We start from the raw sequence: 20,954 nt of genomic DNA on the forward strand, positions 1-20,954 counted from the left end.
ACATAAAAGTGCTGGCCACAATTGTGTGATATAAATGTAAAAAAAGAAAAATATCAATTTCATATACTGTTTAGTAGAGCAAAATGCATGCTTCACTTCGCAGGTACATGTACTTCTAACAGGTATAAAAACCTTTTAGGCACAAACAAAATGTACTATTGGCTTTGCATTACTGTAGACTGCAGACATTGTTTAAATGCACATGGTTGACTAAAACAATATGCACAAAATATCGTAAATTAAATATTCATTACGAAAATATCGACTTCCTATACTTAACAATAAAAACACAAATGTTGTTGTAAAAAAACATTAATTTTTACATATATTGATCAAAATACTGTTGCCTTTAAATAAGCATATCATTCATCACAAATCTCAATTCAAACAGTATTGACTACCGTATTAGTGTCAACATAATTAAATAATTATTAATAAATGGGTAAAAAACACTTTTTATATAAAAAATTACTTCAAATAAATCCAAAACTTGTGATGACAATATTTAAATTAAGTAAAAATATATTCCATCAACACAATATTTACCAGTCACTCAAAAATGATATATCTAAAATATTAAGAATACAATACAACCCCCCAAAAATGTACATTAACTACAAACATTTAGACACCAACCTAAATATGAATTAATGTATATAAAAACATTTACATCCAAAAATATCAAGCTATGTATCATACATCAAATATAAAACCTAAATTAGCATTTACCATAAATAAACTCAATTAATAAAAATGAAACAAACCAATAAAAACTATAAACAACTTTAACCAATTAAATCAACAATTTAATTGTACACAAAATTAAACAACTAAATACTTCCAAAATGACAAATGCTGCAGGACAAGGAAACTCTGCCTGATTTTCTCACCAGACCATTAAAGAAAGTATATATATCTCGGCTACTACCTAACCTAGTAAGTATAACTTACATTGTAACAAAGCAAGTAAAACTTACATTTAAACTAAAATGTAACTAATATAAAGTTTAACAATGTAAAATTGCAAATAAATATTAACACACTCTCCAACTTTTAACTTTTTACAGACTTAAATAAAAAACAATCAATTACAAATTCAAAACTGATAAACTGCCTGAAAATAATAATTATAACAAACCAGCAAAAACATAAAAAGTAAGTACACAAACAATATCAAAAATCGAAAATTACCCGAAAATCAAGCCAAAATAAACCTAATAACCTCTACAAACTACCAACAAATTAACATATTAACTGAAACAACGAAGCATAATATATATGCAAGTATACTAATTATAAGCAGTTGTGTTTAGTTATATGTTAATAACAAACGTGCAAAAGTAGAAATATAATATATATAAATACTATTCACTGCTTTCAGATACAATGAAAATGTAATGATTATCCTTTTTAATCTCTGTTTATAGCACTTGGTACTTTAATCGACTTGATTCTCTAAATAAAGTATTTGAAACCTGACAGAGCCTGCCAAATTTATCACTTTACAGATAGGAAAGGTACGTTACCAAATCACATGGGCTGCTCCTATAGCCAAGAACGAGCATCATGAGGAAATATAAACTGTAAATGTACTTAATATTATTCTAATACATGTTATGGGAGGGTAACTACAAAAGATGATATTGTAATTTGTGTAAAAAAGTAGAACCACTCCTCAAATGTTACAGAAGTAGAAGTAAGACAAATATTGCAGGGTATAAGAGAGGCAAGCACTAGCTCACCAGGAACTTACAAGCAAAATCCTTAATGCTGTCCTACCTTTGCCCTGAACATATAACAGGGCAACTACCACCTGTGCCCACTTTAAAGTGTTAATTGCACAAACTAAAAAAGCCACCAGTGTTACTCCACCTGCCCCTAGATACCAAGACATACACATACCTGAACACTTAACAATAGCATATAACGAGGAACCTTTCCTTATACATGACAAGCTAAATAATGACAAACTAATCCTAATATTCTATTCAGCAGATAACTTAGTAAATTTAACCAATGTTAAACTTAAAGGATGTATTGGACCTTCAAAGTGTGTCCCAAACCATTCACTCAGAAATGCAGCATACATGGTGAATATCAAAATACAAATATCCCTTTTATAAATGCCCTCCTACCAACTAAACAAAGCACTTACTACGAGCTGCTAACTCATATAAAACATGAAACTGATAACTCCTACCCCCTATACATTTATAGAAGCATTGTAAAAAGAGCAAAGCTACAAAAACTATGAATGGAGCAATTTGTTAGCCAAATTGCCCATAAGCATAGCAAACAAATCACAAGAATGTACCAGATGCTACAATTTAAAGTCAATTCTTCATAAATAACAAATGAGTGGACTACTTACAAATCATGGCCAAAAATATATTATAAAATAAATAGTAAAGTACCAAAGTCCTCAAAAACTATGACAAACTAAAAACCAAGATAACAAACGTTTTAACCTCTTGCGTGCCCATGACGAGCTGAGCTTGTCATGCAGCAAGGTGGCGTTGTGCTTGTGACGAGCTCGTCATGACCATTGCGGAACGCCCACGCGGGGATAATTCCCCTGCGGTGCTGGGCGTTCCATTGGAACGGGTGTGGTTATGCTCGTCATGAGCACAGCGCCACCATGCTGCATGACGAGCCGAGCTCGTCATGAGCACTGCGGCTCCGCGCGCGGCCCCGCCCCGGGGGGGAATTTGCCCCGCGGCGAAGGGGTTAAAAATGATAAATATATTTTATTAGATCAAATAATTATTTACAATTGCAATGTTAATAAATAATAAAATTATAGATATATAATATATATATATATATATATATTAATGTAATCCTCACCAACCAAGATACTTGAAAACAAACTCAGTCCATCACATTAAATAATTTCAACCCATTAGCAAAATAATTCCTCATAAGTCACATAATTTTGACATAAACAATATATGATCAGATATCCCACAGACAAAAAAAAGATAGAAAGAAAATGTACTGTTCTGTAGCTGCAGATCTTTCTCTGTATTCACGTAGTAAACATTTGTAATCCACCAAAAGTATATCATCTCCAAAAAGCCCCCACAAATCCAATGGGAATCCCTTAAACCAATCCAAAGTATCTAGGATCCATATAAAAACCCCCAAAGTTTTTTTTTTTTAAAGAAACCCTCCTGTGATCCCCAAAAAAGGAAGTCAGAGTGAAAACCATTGGTTTATTATAAACAAAAACTGATTTCATTAAAAAGAGAAACTTAAACTCCAAATGCCCATAAGACACTTTAGCCTGCAAAGACCTGTAAAGTACATGAATAAAAACACCCACAAAATACATTACATTCTCAAAAATACATACATAAGTTAATCCTCAAAATATAACTAACATCACACAATTTAACATCGAGTGCAGTACATGACCGCAGTTCCTTTCAATCCGATACCAGCCCTTAACTGTTGCTGTGCTGCGCCTTGTCAGTAACGCCAGAACTTGGAACACAATACAAAGCTAAACAAGGCGCATGCAAAAGCAAACAATCACGAGCCACAACACATAGTGATAGGTTACTAAAATATTGTACAAAAATGCAAACCTGCAAACTAGTAAAAAACACTAACAGTAAACCATCCATCCAATATACAAAAAATATGAACAGCACAATAACTAACTTTTACGCCTCCCTCCTTTATCCCTCTTACCCCCAAAACCCTTTCAAAATCCTCAATAAAGAGCCTACCTGCTCTGATGAACAGCAGCTCCTTAACACAACCTGGTTCCAGGAAAATAGACTAAAAATACTAATATTAGATTGCGAAATAGAAAGTAGGTGTAAAAATAAATGGCCGCCAAATCAAATGAAAATATAGACAATCTCCCCATAGAAATGAATGGAAAATATTGTAAAAATGTAAAAAATGACTGAACATGTAAAATATATCGGACTATGTTATAACAGTGTTATAACAAATATGAAAAAGATGTAAAGTATAAAATAAATAATAGTATAAATATATATACAATCATTTAATCCATACTAATAAACATGTGAAAATTATGCTATAAATCTGTATATGAGAAAAGTTACAAAATGTAAAACATTTATTAAACAAAGGAAAATAAAAGTTGAAAATGTACAACAAACAAATATATACACATATAATTTTCATGTTCTTTTTATGAATAAACAATTATGTAGAAATGTGTTATTTACTTAACTTTATATAATTGTTTTTGTTGAGTGGTCACTTTAAGACAAAGGAGTACCTCCAGACTTCTAATGGATGGAAGCCCAGGGTATCAACATATCAAAGCTTTCCTTTAACAGCTGTTGCTGTGTACGAAGGCCTTGTGGAGCACGGGGGGATTTGAACACACTCAGATTCTGTGAGGCCTTTGTTTTACTAATTAGAACATTCTGCCATCTAGGGGCATAATGTCCTAATAGCCTTATAGCCCTCAGTAGTGGGCTATACAGGTCATTAAAGGCCCGTTTTCTTGTTAAAGACCTCGCTGAATGCTGGAGCAGGCCTTTAGCGACTGGTATAGCCTGCCCTCCACAGCGGGCTATATGGCTTTATTATTATCGGTTATAAACATAAAACAATTTTTTATATTGCTAATCACCAACAGTAATAGTAAAATAACACACAGCATTTATACTACATACAAATAAAAGTAAAATAAATGCTTTTTAAATACAATTATAAGATTAAAAAATCACACTCTAACCTAAAAATGTTAGACTCTATAGGGTTGACATTTACTAATCCCACTCCAATCTAGCCATACTTGGGGAAGGTGGTTGATACTAAAGGACTGAAATTTACTCTTCTCACTCCAATCGTAACCAATTTGGGAAAGGCATAAGGCACTAAATGGGTGACATGCACTTTTCCCACTCCTATTTAAAGACATGGTTGGATGCTAATGAGATGGAATTTAAAATATCCACTTCAAATTAATATATTTTACACATGGTAATACAAATTAAACATTTTAAATACACAATCAGTACTCCGTAATCACACATTTTTTTATTAATATTAACTAAAAAAGTTATCTAAAAACACACTAAAATACAAATATTTATAAGATTTAAATATGTAAAATTACTTTAGTGACTGCTAAAAATGATTATATTGTTGAAACATTTTACTACCATTCATAAAGATTGTAGAATAAACTGAAAATAAATGTATACTTCAAAATGTACAATCATACAGTTAAAAAATATTTTAATACATTATAATTTAAAAAAGATATTAGTAATTAAAATTACATGTTTAAATCTGTATGTATTTTATGTAATATTACATTAAAAAATACTTTTAAAAAATTGTAATTTTAACATGAATATTTCCAAAATATTCTATTTTATTTCTAAAAATTGTTTTTAAATTGTTTAATATATTTTTTTAATATGTTTTAATACCAATAATATATGTTTTAATTTACATAAAATAAAATATATTAATCGATCAAAATTAAATTAAAAGATTTTTTGCATATATTTAAAATTATTTACTTACAATTTAAATTTAAAACATAAAGTTTTTTTAAATTTCCCCACCCAAAGTGTGAGGCATATTTATGAAAGAGTTGTCCCCCTTGCCCGATGCAATGGGGGGCGCAAGAGTGACACAACTCTTAAGTTCAATTTATCAAGCCATGCACGGCCATCTAGCGTGGCTTGATAAATGTAGAGTAACGCAGTGCAGATCGCTACATTGAGCTACTCGGCCCCAGGGAGGCCTTCCTTCGGTGGAGCTTGGGTGTTCCCACCCATCTACCCATGGATTTTGGTGCATTCCCAGATTTACTATTACTTGTAGACCTGGGAATGCGTCAAAATTAAGCATGGGCGTAAAATCCGTTACGCTCGCGGATTTTTCGTATTTTCGGAGAATCCGCAATCCGTGAACTCTCGCGGATGCGGCGAGAATACGCAAAATCCGCGCGAAGCGGATTTTTTGTTTGTGTTCGCACTGCTCGCGCTGCTCGCGGTCCGCGGCGCGGGCAGGAACAATCTCGCACTAGCGAAAGTACAAAAATTAGTAAAGGAAGTGGCCCAGTCTCCAACTTCCTGTTCCTGTCCAGCAAGCTCCTCCCATAGGGTTGGGGTGAAGGAAGTGCCCCAGTCTCCAACTTCCTGTTCCTGTCCAGCAAGCTCCTCCATTTCCTGGCCACTTTGATTTCGATCTTGACTGGGAAGGATTACTTTTTGTGGTTGCTGCTGGATATTCGGATTTGAGGCCTTTTGGATTACTTTTGGATTCGAAATTTGATTTCACAAAGAAGTAAGTTGATGTTGTTTGTTTGTGGTGATTTTTGTGTGTGTTGCTTTTTTTTCGACTTTTTGGGGGGAAAATCTGCAAGTTCGCGAGCTGAGGATGTTTTTGCTTGTGTTCGCACTGCTCGTGTCCCGCGCAGCAACAATCTCGCACTCGCGAAATTGTAAAAATTACAATTCTGCTGCACATGAATAGAAAACCACCAGGCTTATTTATGGGTGCATGCATGATACAACTGTTTTGTTGATTGTTTTTTTAACATGATTCTGGCCAGGGCATGGATGGCATTGGATTGTGCTGATTTTTGAGTGTTTTAGGACTTTTTGGGGTGGTGTTGGGGGCTTGCTATGTGGGTGGGGGCCATTTTATTGTCTGGTCCCGTGTGGGTGGGGGTCTAGGGGCCATTTGTAAGCCAGTTAGTGTGCTTTGTGCCATAGGCCTGCACCCACTGTGCTCTGATGTCATCCATTATGCCCAGGGGGGCCCAGAATCGGTCTGTTCGCGGTTTTTGCGGGTTTTTGCCACGTTCGCACCGTGAAGCAACAATCTCGCACTCACGAAATTGTAAAAATTGCAATTTTGCACCGGAAAACCACCAGCAGGCAGCATAAGCCTTCTGAAAATGGATGGATGGCATTGGATTGTGGTGATTTGATTTGTGTTGTGTTTTTTGACTTTTTGGAGTAGGGGTTGGGTGCTGGCTATGTTGGTGGTGGCCATTTTGAGGCATGGTCCTGGCCATGTGGATGGGGGGGTCAAGCGGCCATTTTGAAGGCAGGCAGTGAGCTTTGAGACATAGGCCTGCACCCATTGTGCCTTGCTTTCACCCATTGTGCCCAGGCGGAGTCAGGGGTACATGAAAGTACAACCCTCTGTGTGTTTGCTCTCTTGGATCAATGTTAAATTCCTGTTTCCCAAAAATTTAGCAAATCCTAATTTTGAAATTTCCATATTGTGTGGTGGTGTGCAGTGTGCACGTGTGTATTCATAAATGCCTACTTGCAAACTGTTTATTCAAGCGCTACATATGCAACATTTATATTTACTGATGTTCCTCTGTCTTCGTTTGCGTTCAGGTGCACAAAACTCCGCATCATCGTTGAGCATCAGTGCCAGGAAGAAGTGCTGCTGCGGCCTGTTGTTCCGACATCTGAAGAAGATGGCTCCAAAAAGAGGTGCCCGTAGGTCCTCTTGCAATAAAGATGTCTCTACTAAGGAGAAGAAGAAGCAAGTGGCACCACTTACCAAGGAGACTGGTGGCTCAACCAATACATTTTTTGGGCAACAACAACAAAAAAAACAAAGGCCCACCATGAGTGCTGCACAGGTAGCCTGTTTAGTTGTTGAATCACCAACGACCAGTGATGTTGGTTCCTCGCAAGAAAGTAGCAGCACACCATCAACACAGGTTGTAACTCATCTCACAAGTACTATTCAACAACCAAAGCCGCAACAACAACTGCATGGGCTACTAGTACAAGCAGAAGTACATGCGCAAGGAGCTGTCCAAGAAGGAGCTGTCCGAGAAGGAGCTGTCCGAGAAGGAGCTGTCCGAGAAGGAGCTGTCCAAGAAGGAGCTGTCCGAGAAGGAGCTGTCCGAGAAGGAGCTGTCCGAGAAGGAGCTGGCCGAGAAGGAGAAGGCCGAGAAGGAGAAGGCCGAGAAGGAGAAGGCCGAGAAGGAGAAGGCCGAGAAGGAGAAGGCCGAGAAGGAGAGGTCCATGGAGACTTGCAAGTAGAGGTCAGAGAAGATGCCCATGTAGCGGCGCATGGAGCGGTGCAAGTGCCCACAATGGTTGTTCTTCCAGAAGTAGGGGCACAGGAGGAAATTGACTTTGGAGCCGGGGTATCATGTCAGGAAGACGAAGCCACTCCTCCTGATGATTAATTTTCTCCCAGCTCCCCAGCAAGGAAAAGATCAAGGAGGGTGTGTAGAAGTTCCTCTTCAAGCCCTGCTCCATCAGATGATGATCTGGATCTAGATTGGCAACCATCTCTGACGTCTGAGAGGGAGGCACACCATGAGCTGCGAAAGGTATCACATGTTAAAAGGAAGGGCCCCGGAAAGCTCATACTTATGGATCCGAACGTCCGACTTGATGAAGTGGTGCATTCTGATGTTGTTGAAGAGGATGACAGCAATGATCTATTCATCACACATGTCAGTCCAGCCACACCGGCCATGCAGCAGACAGACATTTACACCCTATCCCGACGTCATGCTGAGCGTGACCCTGGCGACGTGCCACTGGTAGCACCACCAACGCAGTCAAGTAGTACCACAAGTTCAACAAAACCTACAGCTCCCATATTTTCTCCCCAGAGGGGGACTCCATCCAGCTCGACTCCCTCAAGTAAGGTTGCTGCAATAATTGCACAACCCAGTAGATGTCTGCAAGGCTCATCCACCACTGCTTCATCTGGCATTGGCAGCAGTATCACCTCGTGCGGCAAAACCAGAAGTTTCCAGTCCCCAGTTTGGAACTTTTTTAGTGTCCATGAAAAATATGATAACATAGCCGTTTGTTGCATTTGTAAGACTAGCGTTAGCCGTGGTAAGACTGGTACCAACTATGGAACCGGAGGCCAGATAGGTCATCTTGAAAGAAAGCACGCTGTCGAATGGTTTCCGCACCTAGCAAACGTCAAGGGAAAGCGATCCCAAAGGGCAAGTGGCCAAAATATACCCATAGTAGGTGTTTCATCTGAAGATGATGGGGAGGTAGAAGAAGCGTCAGACATGTGTCCGGTTGCACCCAGTACCCCTGGCAGCACCACACCCTCCGTAACACATAGCAGGCACACTGAGAGTCTGGGAGACACACCAATGCGGAAAATGTCAACACTGATCAGAAGTGGGTCGAAGAAGGCATCAGCATCATCCCGTAAATTTGTCCAGCGCACCATTTCAGCCATGTTCTCCTCAGATGCGCAATTTCAACGCAACCACCCAACTGTACGCCTCTATAACACTAAGCTGGCAAAAATGCTAGCGGTGGACCTTCTCCCTTTTTCGTTTGTCGAAGGTGTGGGTTTCCTTGAACTCGTGGCAACATTGGCCCCTAAATGGAAGGTTCCTAGCCGGTACTATTTTGCCAGGGTTGCTGTTCCAGCACTACACAAAGAGGTGCTTGAGTTGGTGGGGGCAGCTTTGCAGAAGAGTGCTGTTCACACTATACACCTGACAACAGACATGTGGACCAGTTGCCAAGCCCTTGATTACATGTGCATCACTGCACACTGGGTCTCTTTTTCAGGGGTTATAAAACAGATAAATGCAGGTGGTGACTTGATCGAGATTTTTAAGGGTGCTCGTAAACATGCAACATTAGCCATGTTTGGCATGGAGAAAAGTCATACTGCAGTCAACATTTTGGCTGACTTTAACAAAAAGGTCTTGCAATGGCTGCGCCCAAGACATTGCAAGGTTGGTTATGTTTCTACAGATAATGGCAGCAATGTAGTTAAGGCCATGGCGGACGGTTTCTATTTCAGAGTGCCGTGTTTGGCGCACTGTATCAACCTTGTTGTGCAAAATTTTTTGAAAAAAGAACTTGCAGTCGACAAAACACTGACCATCTGCAGAAGAATATGCACACATTTCAACCATTCTTTTAAGGCCCGGAAGGAGCTGAGGCGCAAGCAAAATGAACGTAGAATGCCAGTGAAAGCACTTATCCAGGAGGTGGCAACACGTTGGAACTCAACCTTCTACATGCTTGAGCGTCTGCATGAGCTGTTTCCAGTAGTCAATGAGTATTTCTACAACCTGGGTGGTGATACGACAGAAATGATGCTAGCGGTGGAGCAATGGCAGCTAGTTAAAAGCCTGACAGACATGCTTCGGCCTTTTGAGGTCTTCACGCGTGACGTCAGCAGGGAGGACTGTTCTTTGAGCAAAGCTATCGCACTGTTGCTGAAGCTCGAGCACCAAGTCAAGGTGGTGTCTTCACAATTAGAGGACGTTGGAAAGAACGAAGCACATGAGTTGGCGCAGAGATTATTACAACGCCTAGTTAGCAATGAACGGCTTGTAAATATCAAGAAACAACAGCACTACATTTGTGCTACTATTCTGGATCCACGTTACAAAAAGCCATTGTTTGGCAAAGTAATAATTCCTTTTGAAACATCGGAGTACAAAGGTTGGCTAGCTCAGTCAGCCATTCGTTTTGAAAGAGAGCGGAAGGAAACTGTAGGAGAAGACAGTACCACTAGTAAATCAGCAGGCCATCAGGCGTCCCAAAAAAGCCCTTCTGCATCTGTGCCTGTGGCAGAAGTGAGTGACTTTCCCTCTGAGCCGTTAACCACACCAGCAACCGTATCATCTGCACCAGGCGCATGCGATATGTCAGAAGCGAGTTGGCTAACTCAGCTAGGGTTTCCTGGTCCTAGAAAAGACACAGAAGTGCAAAGTACAGGAATCCGGGAGGACATTCTTTCAATGGTGCAGGCCTATCTGGATGACTCAACAGAGGTCAATATTACTGAGGACCCATTGGCGTATTGGCATGGGAAAAGAAAAATATGGCGAGAGCTCACCAACCTGGCTATCAATTACTTGTCTTGCCCACTCGCAAGCGTGTCCTCAGAACGTGTTTTTAGTTCTGCTGGTGGCATTGTGACTTCCAAAAGGTCCCGCCTCTTGCCCGCAAATGTGGAGCGGCTCACCTTGATAAAGATGAACCAGCACTTCATACCACCAGATTACAGAGTACGAGAATGCACGCAGGAAGAAGAGGACACCGCCCTACCTGAGGAAAGTTCTCCTCAGTTACCAGAAGTAACCCCGACTGATGATTTAGCAGAGTATGAGGACGAGTTCTGCTTCCCTGACAGCGAGTTCTGAAAATGACTCAATCATTCATTAATTGTAAATAGTCCTCCTTATTCACTTTTATTCCTGTGTGTCTGTCTTTCTTTAGCAAGTGCTTCATCACATTCCCAACAAAACTGTAATCAACCAATAAAACAACAAGCCCAGCAACAGAACTGTCTTGATTTTGATGCCGCAGCATTCCTCAGGTTCACAACAGTTAGTTGACAAGAACTCAGTCCTGGTCGTCTATCCTGAGTCCTCCTCCTCCTCCAGACTCACCCTATCCATTACCCATAATGCTGATGCCTGTATTCTGCACAATGAAGAAACTTACTTAACGTTGATGAGTCCCCCACTGTGAATTCCAGGTGGAGCCAGCCCTCAAACACAAATTACAGGTAAGATAAGCGTTTGGATGGGAGGTAGTATAATGGAGTATTCGGAGAGGCGAGAGAGTGACAGTGGTACTAGCAGCAAAGTCCTAGGGCTCAAGAATTATCAAACTCTGTGACAGGCATTTATTTAGGAAAACATTTGGCCTATTGCACGTGAACGTGTAGGCGTTTTTATTGCTCGCTTGCCTGTCTCAGGGGTGCTGTCTGTGGGGCTTCTAGGTTTTAGGGTTGTGTGAGCACCGCTGCCACATTTCTAATGTTGATTGCTTTTGATTTGCAGAAAATCCACGCCGGGAAACTCCAGTTGTGGCCCTGCTGCAGAACGCCTTAGGACACTGTGAATTCCAGGTGGAGCCAGCCCTCAAACACAAATTACAGGTAAGATAAGCGTTTGGATGGGAGGTAGTATAATGGAGTATTCGGAGAGGCGAGAGAGTGACAGTGGTACTAGCAGTAAAGTCCTAGGGCTCTTGTCTTGAATTAACAAACTCTGTGACAGGCATTTACTTAGGAAAACATTTGGCCTATTGCACGTGAACGTGTAGGCGTTATTATTGCTCGCTTGCCTGTCTCAGGGGTGCTGTCTCTGGGGCTTCTAGGTTTTTGGGTTGTGTGAGCACCGCTGCCACATTTCTAATGTTGATTGCTTTTGTTTTGCAGAAAATCCACGCCGGGAAACTCCAGTTGGGGCCCTGCTGCAGAACGCCTTAGGACACTGTGAATTCCAGGTGGAGCCAGCCCTCAAACACAAATTACAGGTAAGATAAGCGTTTGGATGGGAGGTAGTATAATGGAGTATTCGGAGAGGCGAGAGAGTGACAGTGGTACTAGCAGCAAAGTCCTAGGGCTCAAGAATTATCAAACTCTGTGACAGGCATTTACTTTGGAAAACATTTGGCCTATTGCACGTGAACCAACACGATGACAGTGTTCAGTTAAATGAAATTACTGCAAAGCCACCACCCACCCAGCTCAAAAGTAGTAAAAAAACAGGTATGCTCAGATAAAGTTTGAAAAAGTATATTTATATCCCTAACAAAATAATCTCCCGCAAGACCCTCCCTAACCCCAACAAATAAATAGTCCTCAAAAGTCCCCAAAAAACCCAACTCCCAATTCCCACCCCCCAAAAGTCTCAAAAAAAGGGGCAAGGGACACTCTAGGGATGCAAGCTGTTAAGTTTGGCCTCCAGGGCATCATGCTTTAGGGCCTGGGCATTGTACTTTTCTTGGAGGATGGCTTGATCTAGGCGGAGGCCCTCCACCACATTCTGATATTTGTTCCATTTCTGGACCTCCGCCTCTAGGTCGGACACTCTGCGGAGTGCACGGCGCAAGCGACCTTTAACAGTGCTGCGAGGTGCAGCTTTTGCTGCTCGGCGGTGGCGTCTTCCGGCACGGCTCCGGTTCGCTGGAGCACTGTGCTTACCGGCAAAACGTGGGGTAACAGAGGAGGATGTAGATGATGTTAGGTTTGATGCACTGGAGTGCGTGTCGTCCCCCTCCATTTCCACCAGTCGCCGATATTCGGCAACAGTTGCTTCCAGCCTCCGTTGCCGGGCCAGTACAGCCAGCATACTCCTCGTTGGTTTGGAGGTTTTAGTATTGCCAACTATATGAAGAAAGAAAGACATAATCTGTAACCAATGCTCTTTAAGAATATGATTAACACAAAATGATTCAGCAGGAAGTTGTGTCACAGTACAACTAGCAACTAGCCAGGGCAGTACAAAACTATTCAGGCCAGTATCATGGGCGTCCGCAGGGAGGGGCGCTTGAATCACCATTTCCCTTCCCACAACTCACTTGTATCCTTGGTTTGGTGCTCTTTCATATGAAAGAGATCTGGCAGAAGTGAGTGATTTTTCCTCTGAGCCGTTAACCACACCAGCAACCGTATCATCTGCACCAGGCCCAGGCGATATGTCTGTTTCCCTCCCTCTCTCTCTCTCTCTCTCTCTCTGTCTCCCTCTTTCTGTCTCCCTTTGTCTCCCTCTACCTCGCTGTCTCTCTCTCTCTGTCTCCCTCCCTCACCCTCCCTCTGGCTCCCTCCCTCTCTCTCTCTCCTTCTGTCTTCCTCTCTCTCTGTCTCTGCCTCTATCTGTCTGTCGGTCCCAGCCTGCTGTAATTACCATATTGTAATTTGTCACTGGGCCACCACTGAATACACATCATATCCTATCTAAGAGTCAGATAGTACCTCCATGATCCAGCTTACCTGTACTCGCCACCGCCACCGTCTCCTTCCTCACAGTCTGTACTTCTTGCTCTTGGTCCGACTCCTCTAGCGCCGCCTCCTCCCCAGATTGATCCTCGGACTCCGAGTCAATGATGACCACCACATCCGAGCTGGCCCCGCCACCAGATGTTCCACCTACAAAGTAGATTTAAGAATGTTAGATTACACCACTCCACTAGTATTTGGTCTATGAATGAAAAAATGTGAAAACAACAGAAAAATTAATTGACTGTCTACTCTAGTCTAAAGTAAATGTCCCTCCTTCGAGGGAAAGCTGTTGTCTTGCTTCATTTTTTTGTCACAATTGTTGAATGCTTGCTTAATTTTAACACACACTATTTTTCTCTGAACAGACAGAAACTGGACTTCTAAGGACAAGAGGAACATCAACTTCAAACCAGGTGAAAGCTCGGCTCGACCACAAGAAATGTGTACCAATCCAGTACTCATCAACTCAGCACCAAGCACTTTTCCATTTCCAACTAACTTTATTTTAATATATGTGTTTACTTAAACTTTTAATAAAGCTTTTAAACTTGAATTGACTCTGTGGTTTTTAGTCCTCCAGAGAGTCCAGACTAGAGTGACTGAGCGAAAAGTTTTGCAATTTTTGCAAGGAGGAGTCTGTGCTGCTGACACTACCAGGTTTATTTATACAGTGTGCCAAACACGCCACTCTGAAATATTATTACTCTGGTCTTTGGTGTCCATAGTTCGGTTTGTGGAGAATTGTCCCTGCAACAGTAGGATTATTGATTTTGCTCCTATCTAAACACTATTTCGAAACAATTAAATTAGGAATGCTTGGACAACAATAGGTCCTCTATATTTAAATGAAAACTTACTGGGGCCAGCAAAGGAGCACTCGCCGCCCTGGCCTGCATCCTCCTCCTTTGGAGCCACTGCTGCATCAGATTTTTCGGTCCGCTTGCCCCTGGGCGGACCTGACGTACAACATGAAAGAAATAACAGAAAACATTGATGATTGCTGCTTGCCGATGTCCTTGTCAACCAAATCAAACATTTAGAAAGAACAAGAACCTACTATTTCATCCAAAAAGAGGGCTACAAAGGAAGGACTGCACCTGAGCCTCTACTCTAGGGGCAGATTTACAAGCCCCTTGCAGCTCTTTTGCTCCATTCTTGCGTCAATTTTGTGACGCAGCGCCACAACAAGAGAGGCGCCATGGTGTGGCGTATATTAACAACGTGACGCATATGGGAGATGCATCCCATTCTAAAACCCTGCGCCATTAGGGAGCATTCCATCGCAAGGGAGGGCGTTCCTGCGCAGGAACGCATGCTAAAAGTGGTTATGGGGAATATATAAAATTTCAATCAGTCATTTAGGACAATGATGCGTCACTGAAACCCTGCGCCTGCATGAAGCAGACTTACGGCTTGACGCAGCATTGCTGGAGCTGCGCCATCGTTGCAACGCAACTCCATCAATGAGCCGCCTTTACGGCACCGATGCGTAACGCTTCGGTGACGTTTTGGGACCATGGTGTGCCGCATTGTAAATACGGCGCACCATGGGTGGTGCTGGCGTGCCGCACACTTTGCAGGGATGCGCAGGTAATTGCTAATCTGACACTTAGGGGCATACTTACGAGTTCTGAGCTGGACACCTCCAGATGTGCACCAGAACAAATGCGTAACGCAAAACTAACCTTGCGTCACGGCAGATGCGCCGCTATTACAATGCGGCAAACCCTGGCGCAAGGGTAGGCAGATGCGTGACGCATCTCGTGACGAAATAGGGGCGCATCTCTAGAGTCGCGTCGCGGGCGCGATGCAACTATAGCAGTGCTCAGGGCTGCCCAATAATACTCAACATACCGCATCAGTCCTTACGCCTGCTTCAAGCAAGCAGGCATAAAGAATTGACATAGCAGCGTCGCGGAAGTGCCTGCGTTAAATCTTGTAGATTTCACGCAGGCACTTTTGCGAGGCACACATCTGCCTGACCGGCACCCCCCACCCCCCACCCCCCCCTGCGTGGGAACGCACCCATTGTGGCGCAGGCCCAGGCCTTCACGTGGCGCATCTCCTTAGATGCATCACGTTGTACATGACTCGCAGGGATGCGCCACGTTTACGTCGCTGTGCGTCAGGTAAGGCAGTGTAAACGTGGAACAAGGGGCTTGTAAATCTGCCCCTTTGTGTCTAGCATTACGCAGTTCTGTAAAATACACTCATACATTACTCAGCCCAATTAAATGAACACAAAATAGAAAACAAATAAGCAGTGGCACCGGCACAGAGAAGGAGAACAGTGCACCTGAAATGCACAGAAGATTTTGAAATAGTAATTTACCTCTCCTATCAATGTAATCACCAGCAGCATTATTGCTCTTTGTAAAAAAGTTAAAGCAAACATTTGCAATATAACACAGCCACATAGAGCAGGAGAAAAAACAGAGTAGTGAGTAATGAAAAAATTGCTACTACTACTCACCAAGCCCGGGGACCTCCACTCCCAGCACGTCTAGCAGGTCACGCTCTCGGTCCAGGATGTCGGTCCAGCGGTGGGTGACTTGATTGTAGGTGCGCTGGACCCCCGTGATCTTAAAAAGGGCCCGGCACACCTGCCCCCACCGCTTCCGTCGCTCCTGGCTGTTGGTGTAACCAGCAGCGATCCTGCCGCCTGCCGCGATGGTCCTGGGGAGACGGCGCTGCACATAAAAAACAAGTGCGCCCACCTCCTCAGGGCTGAAGATCTCCCGGGGCACCACCATTTCCGCCCTCAAGCGACCACACGGGAGCCGGGCACGGGCTGCGGTGCCCGTCTTGGGCAGCTTGACAGCTGTCTTGACCATGTTCTGGGCAGGTGTTAGCAGTAAAAAAGAGAAAAAATGAAAAAGAATAAGAGTAGGGAAGAAGGAAATAAAAGTTTAAAAAAGTAGTTCAAAAGTAAACAAAAGTAGCCTAAAACACAAAAATATAGATCTAGAAAAATAGAGGGATAGAAAATAAGTTAAATAGATCAACAAAATATTAAAACAAGCAAAGGATGGCAGAGATATACAGAGGATAGAAACACCATACCCAGACACATAGGAATGAATGAAAAACAAGATGGCGGCCCGATCACGTGCGCGTAAGTAAGTTCGCACGCGATTTCTCTCGCGAACTCGTGCGAACTTGTATTCGCAAGGCGTGAGTCGCGCGAGATTACACATAGCGGGCGGAAACGGAAATACGTCACGCAAACAAAATGGCGGCGCCCATACTCAACCTTGAGGTAACTCGCACGAGTTCGCGGCCTCCACGGGCCAGTTCGCACTACGACGCGCCCCGCGAATAGGGCGAAATTACCGAAAAACGAGTTTTGCAAAAGCGAAACGAACGAGCAGGTGCAAAAGTTCGAGCTCATCATTTGTAACCATTTACCTGTAGTGCTTCCTGAAGGGGCCCTCCAGAATCCGGTTGCCTACTTGCAACTATTGTGTGACCCTGCTCTGACAGTCACAGAATAGTTACAAGTATGCCATTGCATCCTGTTAAAACAAATTATATACATTGCATTTGCAACAAAAAGGAAAGGGAGCAGACAAGCAGGTGCCAGCCTTCATTAATGTCAGTTGGGGCAGGGCAGGTGTTGTTGTTTGCAAAACTTAAAGCACTTAGCAGGTGTTTGTTCACTCAGTGGTCAATCAGAGGGTGTTGTGATGACACTGAGGGTGGCATGGGTGTGCCAGCCAGAGGGTGGCATGGGTGAACCAGAGTGCCAGTGTTGACAGAGGATGGCAGTGCTTTGCTTTGCCCCAATAATGTACACTGGTGAACTAGAGGGTGATGTGATGACACAGAGGGTGACATGGGTGAGCCAGAGGGTGGCATGGGTGACCAAAGAGAGTGCCAGTGGTGACAGAGGGTGGAAGTGATGAAGAAATCTTAGCAAACAGGCTGGGCACGTAGAAACAACAAGTTCGCAAAACTGGCGACCCGACAAGTAAGTTCGCAATTTGCGAAATTGTACAAAACCCTCCCGAACTTGCAGAAACCCGTGCGAACACACACACCCCCAAAAAATACGCAAATCCGCGAGAATTCACGGATTTCGCGTATTTTCGCAATCCGCGAATACGCAAATACGCAAATTCGCGGATTGCGAATCCGCAAAATCCGCCCATGCTTAGTCAAAATGATGCACCTCCCCAGGTGGCCATAACTAGGAGAAATATCTTTATTTCTCCTTGTTGTTTCCTCTTTCTATGTGTGCTGCATTCTGCAGCACACACAGAAAGAGGGCAATGCCTCCGAGGATTGTTTTGTGCAGGAAGGGGTCCTTTACAATGCAGGCAGCATTGCAACATGGTGCAAATGTCCCTACATTTGTGCTAGGCAGCATATTGTGCACCCGCTCAGGAAATAGACAGGAATGCACTGTATTATGAAAAATAAACTGCATTCCTGCCCTTTCCCTATTAGGCAGTCAGCAAGGTGACTTGCTGCCCTGCATGATTTTCTGCATCACTAAGGGCCAGATGTAGGTAGCCAAATACCGGTCGGTAACTGCCGAATCCGGCCGTTACCGACCGGTATTTGGCTTTTGACATGTAGGTAGCTCGGATTTTACAGATTCGGTAAATTTACCACTTCGGTATTTTTCCGAATCGGTAAATATACTGATTCTGTAAATCCATATGTAGGTGGCACAGTTTGCAGTGCCACAGGCCCTTAGGAGTTCTTATTTGACCACCCAATCCTATTGGGTGGTAAAATACCAAATTCCAGTGTACATGCACATCTGTGCATGTACACCTATGCCATGTGACACACAGACATGCCCTTAGGGCATGTCTGTGTGCCACATGGCACACAAGCCTGCAATTGGGTTGCTACAGGGTGTCAAAGTGACGCCCCACTCCCCCTGCCAGGATTCGTTATTTACCGAATCTGTAAATACCGAATCGGTATTTCCCATTGATTCCTATGGGCCTCAAGGCCCATAGGAATCAATGGGAAATACCGATTCGGTATTTACAGATTCGGTAAATACCGAATCTTACCGATTCGGTAATTCCAAAATCAAGATTACCTACATCTGCCTGCTTCCTATTTACCTACTCTTAAATACCGATTCGGTATGATTCGGTATTTAAGAGTAGGTAAATCGGAATTACCTACATCTGGCCCTAAGTCCATATGCATCCATTGCTGGTTTCCCATGAGCCCAATAATCACATTGAAATTATTTTGAATAGTCTCCATTTTCATTGATCCTGCCTACCCGTAACAAAAGAGAGGTGACACCAATAAAGTTAAATAATATGATTTAAACCAACCTCTTTAAATAGTGAGAAAAGTGCAAAACATTCTGGAATGAATTAACCATTGAAGTCATATCTCATAATCAATTCATCACAATTTCAAAAAGTCATTCAGGAAAGTTCATCTAAAAACAGATACCGATTCATTTATGTGGACTTATCCCTCACCATTTTTTTGTTCCTAAGTTCGCTAAGAACATATTCATTAAAAATCAAACAAAATGTTAAAGTGTTGATGAAAAGATAACATAAACGTCTCATCAGGTTATCCAATATGTACACGAACTTCCTCCTCCACATTCAACCCTCCCGGAGACTTGATGTTCAAGACGATGATATATTCAGACTCCAAAATCCTCAAATTCTTTTCTTTCTCCATCTCCCAGAATAATATTGATTCTGTCAATTACAAAAAAGGAAAGGGTGTCAGTTCTGATCATGTTTTGTTTGCCAGCGTCTGGCTACACAGTAATTCTGATCACAATTCTTGATCGCCCTAACATGCTTAAGTATCCTCTTTGTTGTTGGAAGAATCATGCTTTCCACATAATGCAGGCTGCACAGACATTCAAAAACATACACACAGTGGTCCCTGATACACGTTATAAATGTGTGTATGGTAGCAAGTCTCCTTGTGGGCAGGTTGTAATATTTCTGTTTGTGGTGCCTTTGCATGCTTTGTACTTTCACAATGAAAGAAGCCATGTTGTTCCTTTCGCCATCCATCCTTATTCTGTCTGCACCGAGATGTCTTCTATCGAGTTTTATTTCTGATATATTACCAATAGTTGTGGTGTGACCAATCTACCTATTATGAGATCTCATCTCACTAGATGCCAGTGTCTAGGAAGCGTCATGACTCATTGTTGTAATTCGTATGTAGCCTGACTTGATGGGGTACGTTGTTCTTCTTCTTATCCAGGATTGTGCTTGCCTGGCTTTAACTCTCCTGCCCATTCTATCCTCTTCTGTTGAGTGCTACAATTATGTTTTTCCCTTTAAGACTTACCACAAATTTTGCTCCATTTTGTTTTCTGTTTTATTGTATTCTGCTTTCTAGCTGCACATTGTTACGCAGTTGCAAAAGTGTGCTATTGTGTTATCGCAGTGTATTTTTGTGTTGGTGCATAATGTTTTTGTGGTGTTGTCTACTGTATGCGTGTTGCTGAGTTCTTTTGTGCTGCAATGTTGCGCTTTTGTACTGCGTTTTGCTGTTGTGCTTTAGGTTGTATTGCTGTGCTGTGGTGTAATTTTTGCAGTCACTCCCTCTATTCTTTAGTGACGTTACTCTGTGTGAACCTCCATCACTAGCTGTGGCCACTGCTAAAATATCCAGGGTTTTATGGGCGATTCTTTCTCTTATGATGTCTCTTCAGCTCTTAGAGTCTCCTCCCACTGGTCGTTCACATGCTATTAATATTTTGTACAATTATTCACACTAACTATATTGTAAAAAAAATTCCACACAGGTACTTGAAGATGGGGGAGCAGACAGCGGTGGGAGTGGTGCACCCCCACAGCACATGACAGTGAAGCCTGGACCCGCTGCGCATGTTGTAAGTGACTCACGACAACACCACCTGCTGGTTGTGACCAATCACTGCACCATCCATATGTGTACGTGCGAGCTGTCACTCACTCCTTGCCTCCTCTACAAGCTTTCAGTGTTCAGTGGCAGCGAGTGCCCTGCTCAGATAGTGTCTATCCCTCCACTCAGTGAGTGATGAGCAGGCGGGTAATGCCGCCAGATGTTCACACTACTTTTAGGTCTGGCATGACTGCTGCAACTGACTGCTGGTGCTTTGGAATAAATACTTAATCATACATCAAATAACATGTTGCACCAAGGACAGGGTTAACAGTGAGAGGTGAGGAGGGGTTCACACTGAGGGGAAAAGGGAGTTCTCAGTGAGAAGTGAGGGATGATGGCCGAGTGAG

At 42.6% G+C, this 20,954-nt stretch overlaps 1 protein-coding gene across 1 annotated transcript in view; it reads left to right on the forward strand.

Moving 5' to 3' along the window:
• Positions 1-20,954, forward strand: part of LOC144792953 (putative cation-transporting ATPase 13A4) — a 254,179-nt gene that overhangs the window by 108,099 nt on the left and 125,126 nt on the right. The window contains exon 15 of the mRNA XM_078668165.1: positions 20,486-20,572. Within this exon, the coding sequence (XP_078524291.1) occupies positions 20,486-20,572 (87 nt within the window). The remainder of the gene's footprint in view (positions 1-20,485; positions 20,573-20,954) is intronic.

This window comes from Lissotriton helveticus, chromosome 11 (genome assembly GCF_964261635.1).
Source record: "Lissotriton helveticus chromosome 11, aLisHel1.1, whole genome shotgun sequence".
NCBI classification, from domain to species: domain Eukaryota; kingdom Metazoa; phylum Chordata; class Amphibia; order Caudata; family Salamandridae; genus Lissotriton; species Lissotriton helveticus.